This window comes from Sylvia atricapilla, chromosome 6 (genome assembly GCF_009819655.1).
Source record: "Sylvia atricapilla isolate bSylAtr1 chromosome 6, bSylAtr1.pri, whole genome shotgun sequence".
NCBI lineage: Eukaryota > Metazoa > Chordata > Aves > Passeriformes > Sylviidae > Sylvia > Sylvia atricapilla.
In genome coordinates this window covers 46,323,387-46,335,113 of record NC_089145.1, presented here as the reverse complement: position 1 = coordinate 46,335,113, position 11,727 = coordinate 46,323,387, and the positions used below count along the sequence as shown (strand labels likewise).

Sequence of the window (11,727 nt, the reverse complement as noted above, 5' to 3'; positions counted from 1 at the left end):
AGGCAATTAAGAAATAGTGTATAATTTAAAATAAATATGCCAAATAAGAACTATTAAAAGTCTGGTATAGAGGAAGCAAAATACCTTGTTGAAAAATACTAAATTGAGATCTGACTGCAGCATGCATCCACAGAGGCCTTTTCCTTAGGCTCATGTCTAGTATTATGTATATATTTCATTTTACTCACTTCAGTTACTTCTACTGAATGAACTCATGCAGTTTACAGAACTTAATGATGCATGTGAAGTATTTCCCAGAGTGAGTAGCTAGATTCCCATTAGGAGGATGTGTAGAAATGCAGGGGACTCTTAGGACTGCTCTAAGAAAAGGCAGGGTCTGGCCATGCATATACAGCAAAAATCAGGTACATGCCCAGAAAAATTGTCTTCACTGTTTACTCTGCACCATTCCTAAAGTAGTAATGCTTGTCTGTCCTGGTTAATGTTTTCTAGAGGACATTTTGCTTTCATAATGCTATTCAACTGAATAAATAAGAGAGAGAGCTGCAGGGTAGTCCTGGTGGAGACAGCAGGATCCTTGGAAGCTGCTGTAAGTAGTGATTTATTTGCTTCCTACAGAGACTTTAAAAGTGTCTCCTCTTGTTGAAGGCAATCAGTTTTAATTCTTTTCTAGGGTTGTATCGTATACTGAAATCTGTCCTATATAATGAGGTTTTATTTTGTCACATAAAGGACATAGGCATCACAACTGAGGCAATGAGTTGCCTACACATTGTCAGGTCACTGGAAGAAGGAGTAAGAATCTAAAAGCAGAGTAGGATGTCTTGACGGAAGGCAAGATGGTCTCAAGAGCCAAGAAATCCTAAAAGGGTGACTTGCCTGATGTACCTCCTGCAAGAAATAGGCCCTGACTCATTAAAAGCCTGATGATGAGTGCTTAGAACATAGGTTTTTTAATGTATTGCTGGTTCTTTTTAAATAATTCTGGTGATTTTTATACTGAAGGTCTACAAGAAATACCATTGCTTAGGGAATGGTGTATCTAATGTCTGCTTCCCTTTTAGATGAGACATTATTGAGGTAATCATCAGATTACAGTCCCATTGAGAGGAAAGTGGAGAAATTGGTGATTTGCACATGTTCAGAAGAACACAGTGAGGTCAACATTTTTAATGAGCCAGAAACCAGGCTGTGGTCAGGTGTACACTAGAAGGTAGAAACTGAAAACCTGGTCTGTTCTTGCAGGGAGAAAATCCTCTCCATCTTAAACACTGCACTCATTCTTTTTTGTCTGATTTTTTATTCTCTTGGCCTCAGTGATGCTTCATCCCTGAGTGTGTGCAGTAACTCAGGTTCAACAGCAAATACTCATGGTGGCCTGGTAGAAGAGTGAGAGCTCATGTCCACTTGCTTCAAGGTAAAGGGAGGGTTAGAGGTGGGTGATGCCACTTTCTGGGTGAGTTCTCTAATGCTAAGCTGGCTGACAGAAGACAGAAAAACAACAGAACAGCCCTGTAAACAGTCAATTTCTAAAGGATGATGTAAAGTAGGCTTCCACATTTCTGCTGCAGAAGGAATTACTTTTAATGAAATATTCAGAGTGTCTGGATTCTCTAAACAGTCCAATGCCCTTGGCTTGTGTTCACAATCTCCTTGGGGCCAGGCATAGACGTATCAAAATGTCTCTGAATGTTCTCTTGTCTCTGAATAAGAAAATTAAATGTCTAGATGATCAGTGTGGAATAAGCCCTGAACCTGTTCATATGATTAAACATGCAGAGCTTTCTGGTTAGCCAGGAAAGCACATGTGAGTTTGTGGTCCTGGACAGTAGGCTTCTGAGGTCATGTTCTCACACAGAGATATGGCTTGTCAAGTCTTTCTTTTGTGATTTTTTGTGGATAGGTGATTCTTTTTACAAGTCTCTGAGTAGCCGATAGTTCAGCAGACACCACTGGTGGTTGTGGTGCTGTAACTTGATGTGCCCAGTGCTCCAACAGTGCTGCTTTCAGGAAACAAATTTCTCAGATTTCCTTCTTCAGAAACAATCAGGAGGGAAGCAGCACCATCTGGTGAGCAAACAGCTTTTCTATTTATACCTTCATATGTTTTTGAGTAGTGCAATTTTTCACATTGTCTGAAATTAGATTATCAGTGAAGACCCCTTATGGGAGTAGTATGGGATGAATATTCATGTCCTGGAATATTACATGGGAATCTAAAGGCAGAATGTTGTCTCCAGAATATCTTCAAATCACAGAGACAGAAATCAGCCCTAAAATGGGCAAAATAGCTATGTCCACAAAGAAGCAAGTTCTGTCAGTCAGAAAACTCAGTCCAGCCCACTCCCAGGTCTTCTGGTGGAATTATTCTAGGGTAACTTCAGCTGATTCCAGTGTTCTCCATTTTCCTTCTAAGCTGCATGATAGGGAATATTGTGTGCTAGGGAAGGGGTAATATATCCAGCAAACGTTATCGCCAAGTCTACTACAGATAAATTGCTAAAAACACTGTCTTCCAAGTGTTGGCATGCTCTTGTATCATTGTCTGTTTTGACTGAAAGCTCTTCTGTAAAGCAACCTATCCTTGAACACCACAAATAAACTGACATTATGTAACATGCACAGAAGACAGGCAGAGGTTAACATGTTTCCTTCCAGGCTATTCAAGTCAGACTAGATTTGGAACTAGAATTGAAGTGCTTTTCACTTCTACTGCCATGCTGATGGACAAACTGTGGTTTTTTCCAGAAATTATTGAAGTAAAGGCATTAAAGAACTTTTTGCAAACTTAACTCCTTCAGTCTAGGAATTTCCTACAGGCTTCACAGCACAGTTTCTCAGCCCTTTGCTTTTTACTGGATCATTAGCAACTATGCTCCAGGGGAAAATCTATCAATCTTTAAGACCATATGAGAATCTGCATCTTCTGTTTCCTGCTGAAAGGGTGTCCATTGTCAATTTGTTAGTGACTGCTAACCCAGAAGCCATAACATAAAATGAAACAGTAAGTATCAAATATGAAATAATGATCCCCAAGCATATTCTGAGGGTTCAGAGGGTGCAAATCTTATTATAAAAGTACCTTTAGGTTTCAAAATAGGGAACTAATGAAGAGGGCCACTTGTATCTTGAAGGCTTAAACAACAAAAAAAGATCTCTACAAATCACAGCTGCTAAGTCTTTTATAATCTTATGCCTTTAAAAGTAACCATTATCAAGATTTTTGTGAGGTCTGACTCATGAGTCTTGACTGTTTGTGATTGGACAGTACCGAGTAACAGATGGATGATTCAGATTCAGATTGTATTTAATTATCTGTGAATTCAGAGCTGTAATAAAATGAAATTAATTCCATGAAAGCACATAAATTAACAACAAAATGTGAACATGTTGTAACTACACAGAGAAAAAAAATCAGGATAGGGAAAGCTGCCTTCAGAAAACTGTAACTAATATTTTACAGAACCCTTACAGAACCACTTTATATCCTTTCACCATAATTTTGAGGTCGAGTCAGTTAAAATCCCTTTCTGCTTTGCATTCCAAATAAATAGCATTGGCAGTTTGAGGCATACATGGCAAAGTCTATCTATCAGATGCAATATTTTGTAAAAAATATTAAATCTGATGAGATAGAGAACAGGTGGTAACTTATGTTTAAAATGAAATTTTTCTCAGTTTTGGTATTCATGTTATGCTTACTAAATTATGACTGCAGCTGAGTAAATAGTTCATAGTAAATAATTTATCCACAGGCAGCTTCTGAATCAGCCTGCTGGATATGGGGAAATAGATTAGGCATAGCTCTAATGCTTTTGTTTGGGAGTTGATTTCTTTTCAAAGTCTGACTAATACTGGTTCACTGATAGTTCTAAAAACTCAGAACTGGAGCTTTTGTATTGAGTTACAAGTATCTAGATACTAGATACATCAAGAATTATTTCAATGTCAAAATCAGAAGAGACCAAATTATAATTTAAAACTACTGTGTATAGTAATTAAAAATGTAGCCACCAAGAACCCAACCCTTATTGTTTTTACACTTGTCAGTAATGCTGTTATAGCAAATCGGCCTGCTTTTTAAAATTACTTACAACAAAAACGTAAATGTTGGAATATTTAATTACAGCTTGAAAATGTTTTGTTGTTCTCATAAGCTTAAGTGGATATTCAACTATTAAATACAAATGGGTCCCTCTGATGATATAGAGAAAACAGGACGATAAGCATAGCACTTTCTGACGAGTCTCTCAAGTTGAGTCATGCCAGAGATGAAAGGTGCAATTGGTATAAAATGTCTCTCTGTGCAGAATTTTAGCAAATCTGGCTCATTATCTCCTCAAACCCTGTGCAACTCTTGCACCATTTCTTTGCCCTAGATTCCTCCTCAGAAACGAGGTCTATTGGGACACTCATATCCCAATTTCCAAGGTCTCTTTTTAAGAGCTTATACAGTGCAGAGTGTCAGCTGTGCAATGGAATGTGGCTACCACAGCAAGTGTAACACATTGATAAATGCTTTGCCCTTTGACCAGTGGACAGCTGATAAAAATAAGGCCTTGTTCTTTGTTAATGACATTGACTCCTGTTGTGCTGAAAAAGAAGCCACTCCAATGGTTTTGATGAAGAGACAGCACATTGTTTCAGGTTCTTATTTAAAATACTACATTATTTCTATAAAAAAACCCCACCACCTATTCTTTAGAGAGGTAGGTGTTTACATCTGGTTTGCTACTGAAGAACAGCCCTTATTATTTGGTCTTTCTTTAAATAGGACACCTTATCAATCTGATCAAAAGTTTATTTAAAGATCTCCTACTTGCCTGTTTGCTCAAATTCTGTTTCTGCATAGCTACTGATTGTTGCTCACTTGTGTGAATTTCCTTTTTCTCCCCTAACTCAAAAAACACCCAGATTTCTTCTATGATGAACTTTTAAGGAATTATTCAGACCATTAGCAGAGTGGTACCGCAGCCTTCCAGCAATTAGGCAAGAGGTGTTTTCTGATGGGATATGCTCCATTCTCCTGCCTGCTGAGGGTGCTGTGTATTCAACTAATCCATGCTGAATTTTGTCTTTGCAGGTATTTAGGGTGGGGGTGGCACAAAGTTGGCGGAGACTTGCCAGGAGGCCTGGGAAAATAAAAAAAAAAAAATCTGGCAAGAACTGGAGAACATGGAAACTGAGGACAAAAGAAAGAGATAAGACTTTTAAATTGGGTGGTAATGACAGAATAACTCTCTCTACATAATTAATTTACTTACCTCAATAATATCATGTCCTTTTTTTCCTACAGGATTTCAATACAAGAAGATGAAGACCACACTCTACCTAAGTTTGCTACTGGCTGGGTTTCACACTGTTGCCCACAGTCAGCTCCCACCCAGTGACCACAAGGGACACGATCCAAATGACCCAAAACATCACGTACACCACAGAGGCGAAGCGCTTGCTTGCCTCAAACTTGTGCCAAACAATGCTGACTTTGCATTCCAGTTTTTTAGGGAGGTTACACAGGAGACACCCAATAAGAACATTTTCTTCTCTCCTGTGAGCATCTCCAGTGCCTTTGCGATGCTGGCCCTTGGGGCTAGATCAGCCACACAGTCTCAGATCCTGGAAGGACTCTCCTTCAACATTACAGAGATTCAGGAGGAAGAGATCCATGAAGGCTTCCACAACCTAATTCACATGCTGAACCATCCTGAGGGTGGAGTCCAGCTCAACATGGGGAATGCCATCTTTGTAACAGAGAAGCTGAAACTCCTGCAAAAGTTTTTAGACGATGCCAAAGCTCTGTATCAGCTGGAGGCTTTTACAACTGACTTTAACAAACCCACAGAAGCTGAAAAGCAGATCAATGATTACATAGAGAAGAAAACACACGGGAAAATTACTGATGTGGTAAAGGACATGGACCCACAAACTGTAATGCTTCTGGCTAGCTTTGTTTTCTTTAAAGGTATTTCTCCTCTAGGGTTCACATTCTCACTATTCATTCTTATCAACAAATCTAATGTTGCCTACCTCAACTGAAAACTGGTCTGGGGAAATTTTCAAATGCTCTTTGCTGGGCCAGAGATCCTCTAATAGCATAGCAGAGATGGTGTAGAGGTTTCAGAACCCCTCTTGGCATAGGGAGGCATCTAGAGGCCACACAGTTTGTTTCTCTTTGTGACAGCTCCAGGAGCTCTGTTCTAATCCACAGCCTTCCATGCAGTCTGAGCTGGTGTTTCTGGGTTTAGCCATAACTCCAACTGTCCCATATTTTACTAATTTTCAGTGAAGGCACTGAGACATATATATGACCTAATCCATCTTCTTAAATTATGCATGATTCAATAGCCTAATTTTCTACATTTCCCCCTATTTCCCTTTCTTTTTCCCCCTATCAGAGTCCTTTATACATGCACACTAACACTTTTATATGGGAGAAGATAGTGACAAATAGGGAGAACACTTTAAGGAACAAAGCAGAAAGACTGCATTTGTGATGTGGGTTAGATTTGCCTTTAAGCCTGACCTGATCTCAGATATGAGGTCCTACATTGTTGTATCTACAAACTGAGGCTTATTGTTAAAGCCAATAGAAATTAATTGCATGCAGTATGAGTACACAAATGATGTTTACAGAAAGGCCACTTAGATCTCCTGAACAGAAAAGCAGTGGTGGGTACAAAATAACCACCTAATTATTTCATTACTGGCATCTGAAACATATATTAAAAGTGGAATACAATGCACTCTTTTGAACAGGTAAAAGATCCTTGCATTATTGTGATACACATTTTAAAGTCTTATGTTTGAAAATTCTGCATTTAATATGTGGAGAAATCGGTGAATATTATTACTAGCTATAAAAATTTAGTCTATCATGGGATAAAACATGGGATATTCAGCTAAATTCTTCTTCTCTGTGTCAGGGAGCTGGGAAAAGCCTTTTAAACCAGAGCATACTGAAGAAAGGGAGTTCTTTGTGGATGCAGAAACAACTGTGAAAGTCCCTATGATGAACCAGATGGGCAGATTTGACTTCTATTTTGATGAGGACCTGTCATGTACTGTGGTACGGCTGCATTATAATGGGAGTGCTACCGCATTTCTGGTTCTGCCAGCAAAAGGGAAAATGAAGCAGTTAGAGCAAACTCTGGACAAGGAAATCATCCAGAAATGGTCAGACCATCTCTTACAGAGGTAATCTTCTGCAGTGGCACCTGATTTATAATGTTTTTTCTTTTTGGGGAATGCAAACACTATGAACACAGCAATTTTGGGAACTGAATGGGTTATTTTTGGCTTGTGTGCTCTAGTTGGAAAAATCTTGCAGCTGGTTGGTATTTAACTATTCTTTTGTTGATGGCTGAGTGATTTGCTGCACTCCCAATGAGAGCAGAGATATTTAGATATTTAGCAGAGAATATTTAGATATTCTCTAAAGAATATCAAGCTTAGATTGGTGTTTCTAAAATACTCCATGGACTGAGAGGAATGGTTGCAATTTTAAGCAAATCTTCTACACTGAGATTTAAGCTAGTGTGTTTTTCCTCTTACGTCACTGGCACACTGACTCAGGCATAAGTCTGAAATAAAGCACAACTTACACAGTTTGTAGTAGTGCTTACAGACATGATATGTCCTACACAATTATGTTGCAGCATTCAGTTGTTGTTAGAACAGACAAGTGATTAATTGTGGATGTCCTGATTTTCTGGCATTTTGTTTTGAAACTATAAATATCTAATGAGTTTCTGTTAGCTTCAACCATTGACACCAACATCAGCTAATGCATTTTACAACCTTGTTTGTCTGGGAGAGAAGAGATCTTAGCAACAGTAGATGAGTAATATCAAGTTAATACATGTTTAATTTACCAAGCTCTGCCCTAAATCACAACTAATAAGTGCAGTTCACACCCATATATCTCAGTGCATCATAACAGAAATACCAGCACAGTTAGTAAAAACATAATGGGTAGCAAATTGAATATGAGCTAATAATGTGATAGTTCAAATATCAAAATAAAAATGTATCATTCTCAGCTGCAATATCAGGAAAACCCTTATCTAAATGAATTTCTGGTGCAAGGTCATTGAGTATCAATATAGGAATAGGTTATTCATGGGAGAAGCTGTGAGAACCAAATGGCATTTTCTGTTCTACTGTTTTGTTGTTGCCAGTGCTGATACATTTGGTGTCATCCATTTTGCTGTTCAATATTCAGCCCAAGCTGTCGCTGGGCAAGGCAGCAAAAGACTTGAGTCATCTAAAGGGTAACCACGGCTGTGGGTGACTTGGATGCTCTGAGGATCCCTGGACAGGCCATGAAAAGAAATCCAATAGAAAGCACAGTAAGCAGGAGCTGCCTACAGACAGCTCACAGTCAAAGGAAAACTTGATCATGGCCAGCCCAGAAGAGGAAGACAATAAGAGGACATGGAATCCAAATGTGCAGGCGGCAGGGAACAGATCTCTCCTGGGGCCATGCCAAATGCCCCAGTTATGCCAAAAATACTTCTTTGATTTGAAATGCTGGGATCTGCTACACTTCTCCCTAAACAGACTTTGTCAGGACCTCTTATCATCTCTCCACCTTCTTGAGCAACATGGGTAATCCCTCATCTCTGCCTGTAAAGAGGGGCTCTTGTTACTGTTCTACTTAGTGGAGTGCTCTCAGATTACCTGAAACAAAACACCAGGTAAATACCATTATGACTGCTATTATGATCAAAAATGATAGTTCTTGTATCACCATGAGATGCATCAGCAATTGAATTCATACTCATGGTACATTCCAGGTCCAAACCCCTGGGATTTGACACTCATGGGAATTAAAGAAATTTCTCACCATCATTTATAATCCTTCTCACCGCCCTCTATGTTTCTCTTCTACCTAACAGCTTTATGAAGCTCTACTTCCCCAGATTTTCTATTTCTGGGAGCTATGAAATAAGTGACACGCTTAGGAAGATGGGAATTGTGGATGTGTTCACCAACCAGGCAGATCTCTCTGGCATCACTGGCACGCCAGAGCTTCAGGTTTCCAAAGTAAGTCTGTGGCTGTTGTCTCGTTCCTTTCTTTCACAAACATGCAGAAAAATCCATCAGTGGTAGCATCCAGAAACACCAGTTATATACAGCTCCCAGCTTCCCAATTTGACTGCAGCTGAGTCACCCAGGCCCTGCAAACTTACAAAAGGAGATTGGCCCTTGGTGACACTGGAGATCAAATTAGATTGCTGCATCTCTGTTTTTTTCCAAGACTGGTATTGGCCAAGATTTTTTCAGCAGTATCTGAAACATGAGAGGAGCATCAATCCCTGACTCCTCAAGGAAAACCCACTAATGCTCCCAGGAACAGCACAGCCTGTCCTTCTCACCCTGGAGACTCAGTTCTGGAGGTGCAGACAATTATGGGTAGAGACTCTATCCTTCATCCAATATTTTCGACTTTTTTTAGGAGACTTCCACAGCTCCATCCTATCCCTCACTTAGGCAGCCATGACTAAAACAATACAGCTCTTCTGCCTCTACACCCTTCTCAGTGGATCCCTCAAAGCAGAGCTGTTTTAAAAGGACTCTGATTCATTTCTCAAGAGGCTGTTGACTGCCCAGAGTGACTGTTTTGTTTTTTTCCTAGGTTGTCCACAAGGCTTCTCTGGATGTTGATGAGAAAGGTACTGAAGCAGCAGCAGTAACTACTATTGAAATCATGCCAGTGTCTTTACCTCCAACCATTGAATTCAGCCATCCCTTCCTCATGCTGATTTTTGATAGAGATACAAACAGCACACTCTTTATAGGAAAAATAGTTAACCCGACTATCACTAGCTGAAGTGACATATGAATTTTGTTTGCTACTACTAATTAAAGATGTGAAAATGCATGACATGATTCATTTCCATCTGTACCAACACATATATGGTTCTTCGTTAGCAAAATTTTTTATTTTATGTCATCATCAAAAACTATTGGTATTGACCATGACACTTGCTGAAGAGAAGGAAAGAAATTATTTTAAATTCAGCTAGAAAAGAACGTATTTTTTACCTGACTGAAAGACAAGGAAAGACCTAAGCTTTGCCAGAATTTGGAAAGAAATGCTTATATTACAATGGAAGACTTCTGCTTAATACAAGGTAGTCAGCAGGTAAAATGATGAACTACATAATATATAAGAATATAAAATTATATTCTTGCAAAGCAAGTAGAAGTGGTTGTAATTTACCATAGGTAAATCTGATACGGGAACAGTTGGATCAACATTGCAGGGTAACCAAAACCTGAAGTTTCTAATGGAGACAGCTCTGGGAATGTGAAAAGCTGCCTTCAACAGCTTTCTGTACCAGAAACCCTTTATCATTCTTAGTATCAATCTAGCAGCAAATCTTCCTGAGTTTCTTGCAGCTTAAAAGAGAACAGGAGGATCAACTCTGCCCTCAACCTGAAGATTTTCACCACGTGTTACCAATTTCACAGATTTAGATGGAGTCACTGACTTTTGACACATGTATCCATCAGTGGTGAAAAGGAGGATGTAGGTGAATGGGAAGGTGAAATGTTCGGATGGCAATTACACAAGCATACTGTCAAGCAGCTGAGATTTGTGGAAAATCTATAAGGTGACTCTGGAAAATCAGAGATTTTTCAAATGTTTTTGTCCCTTTACAGACAAAAATTTAAGTAAGGAGCATGCAACAAGCAAATCATCTGGCCCAGGTAGGGGTGACAGGCACCTAGATAGAATATGGAGCAGCTTGAAGGCTGGCTGGGAACCACCTTCAATGGACTTGCCTTGGCAACTGGTATCAGGAGTACAACTGGCCCTGTTTTCCCTAAAGCTGTGTGGTTTGGGAAGAGATTAAATGGTGTCATGTCATTGGCAATGATGCTGGGAGCAGTCAAATGGCTTGGGAGGCAAACACAACCTTCAGCAAAGTCTTGTGTGACCCTCTGTGAAATTAAGAGCAAATGTGATTTTATTAGTGTGGTGTAAAGCACTGTCTCCTCTACTGCAGTCTAAAGGAAAGCCACTTTCTGCTCTGTGTTCCTAGTAAAAGCCCTCTGTTAACATGATGCATGATGGCATCTTTTTGACTAAATACAGTCTCAGTATAGATGAATATATCAACAATTCATATCATCAAAGGCAGGAGTCACAGTGACAGAAGTGCATGTACTCTTCTGGCACATTCCTGCATACTCGTCCATCTGTTTGGGTGGCTTTGTGGCCCAATGCCCACACAGGAGTAATCAACAAGGCTCCCTACCTGGGGCTTTTCATCTCCTGTAAATACAGTTACAGAGTGCAACTTTTCAGCTGTCATCACTCCTATTGTTTACTGCTGTTAAGTGATGGGCATCCAGCAAAGCAACAGTAAAACCTTTAGAGGGTAGAGAGCTCAAAGAGGTGAGATCCTCAGTTATGTATTGAATTCCCTAGAATTGCGGTTCAAAAATGGAAATAATTGATTTTAGTAGGGTGATACTGTTTACATCAAGATGGAAGAAACAGAGGCCACAGATGAATTAAATATTACTTGCCCCACTTTGCAGTGGATGAAGACATAAACACAGAAACACAGCACAGTGGGAGGAAAGTTGTCACCATGTGGTTCTGGGAGAGATTTGAAGATGAAGAGAATTTCCCACATAAGCAAAATCAGCTTTTGCAGTCTGTTAATCCTTATTTTTGGAAGGCGATTCCTTCCTTTCCTACCCTTAGTGCCTTGGTGCCCTCACAGATCTGCCCCCTGCACAGGCAGGACG

The 11,727-nt window shown here is 39.6% G+C and overlaps 1 protein-coding gene across 2 annotated transcripts; it reads left to right on the top strand.

Moving 5' to 3' along the window:
• The first annotated feature begins 507 nt into the window (after positions 1 to 507).
• On the top strand, positions 508 to 9,844 carry LOC136362882 (alpha-1-antiproteinase 2-like). 2 transcript variants are annotated; one of them, XM_066321805.1, is made up of 6 exons: positions 508 to 550; positions 1,279 to 1,378; positions 5,258 to 5,923; positions 6,885 to 7,155; positions 8,859 to 9,006; positions 9,599 to 9,844. In XM_066321805.1, exons 3-6 carry the CDS (start codon positions 5,275 to 5,277, stop codon positions 9,791 to 9,793), a joined length of 1,263 nt encoding a protein of 420 aa, XP_066177902.1. In that variant the 5' UTR covers positions 508 to 550; positions 1,279 to 1,378; positions 5,258 to 5,274; the 3' UTR covers positions 9,794 to 9,844. The 2 variants fall into 2 exon arrangements, with proteins under 2 accessions (XP_066177902.1, XP_066177903.1); XM_066321806.1 differs by lacking the exon at positions 1,279 to 1,378.
• The last annotated feature ends 1,883 nt before the right edge of the window (positions 9,845 to 11,727 follow it).

Coding starts and splice junctions, on each gene's coding strand:
- LOC136362882 (XM_066321806.1), top strand. CDS start 5,275: ATGAAGACCACACTCTACCTAAGTTTGCTACTGGCTGGGTTTCACACT. Junction 7,156..8,858: donor TCAGACCATCTCTTACAGAG/GTAATCTTCTGC, acceptor TCTACCTAACAG/CTTTATGAAGCTCTACTTCC. Junction 9,007..9,598: donor CAGAGCTTCAGGTTTCCAAA/GTAAGTCTGTGG, acceptor TTTTTTTCCTAG/GTTGTCCACAAGGCTTCTCT.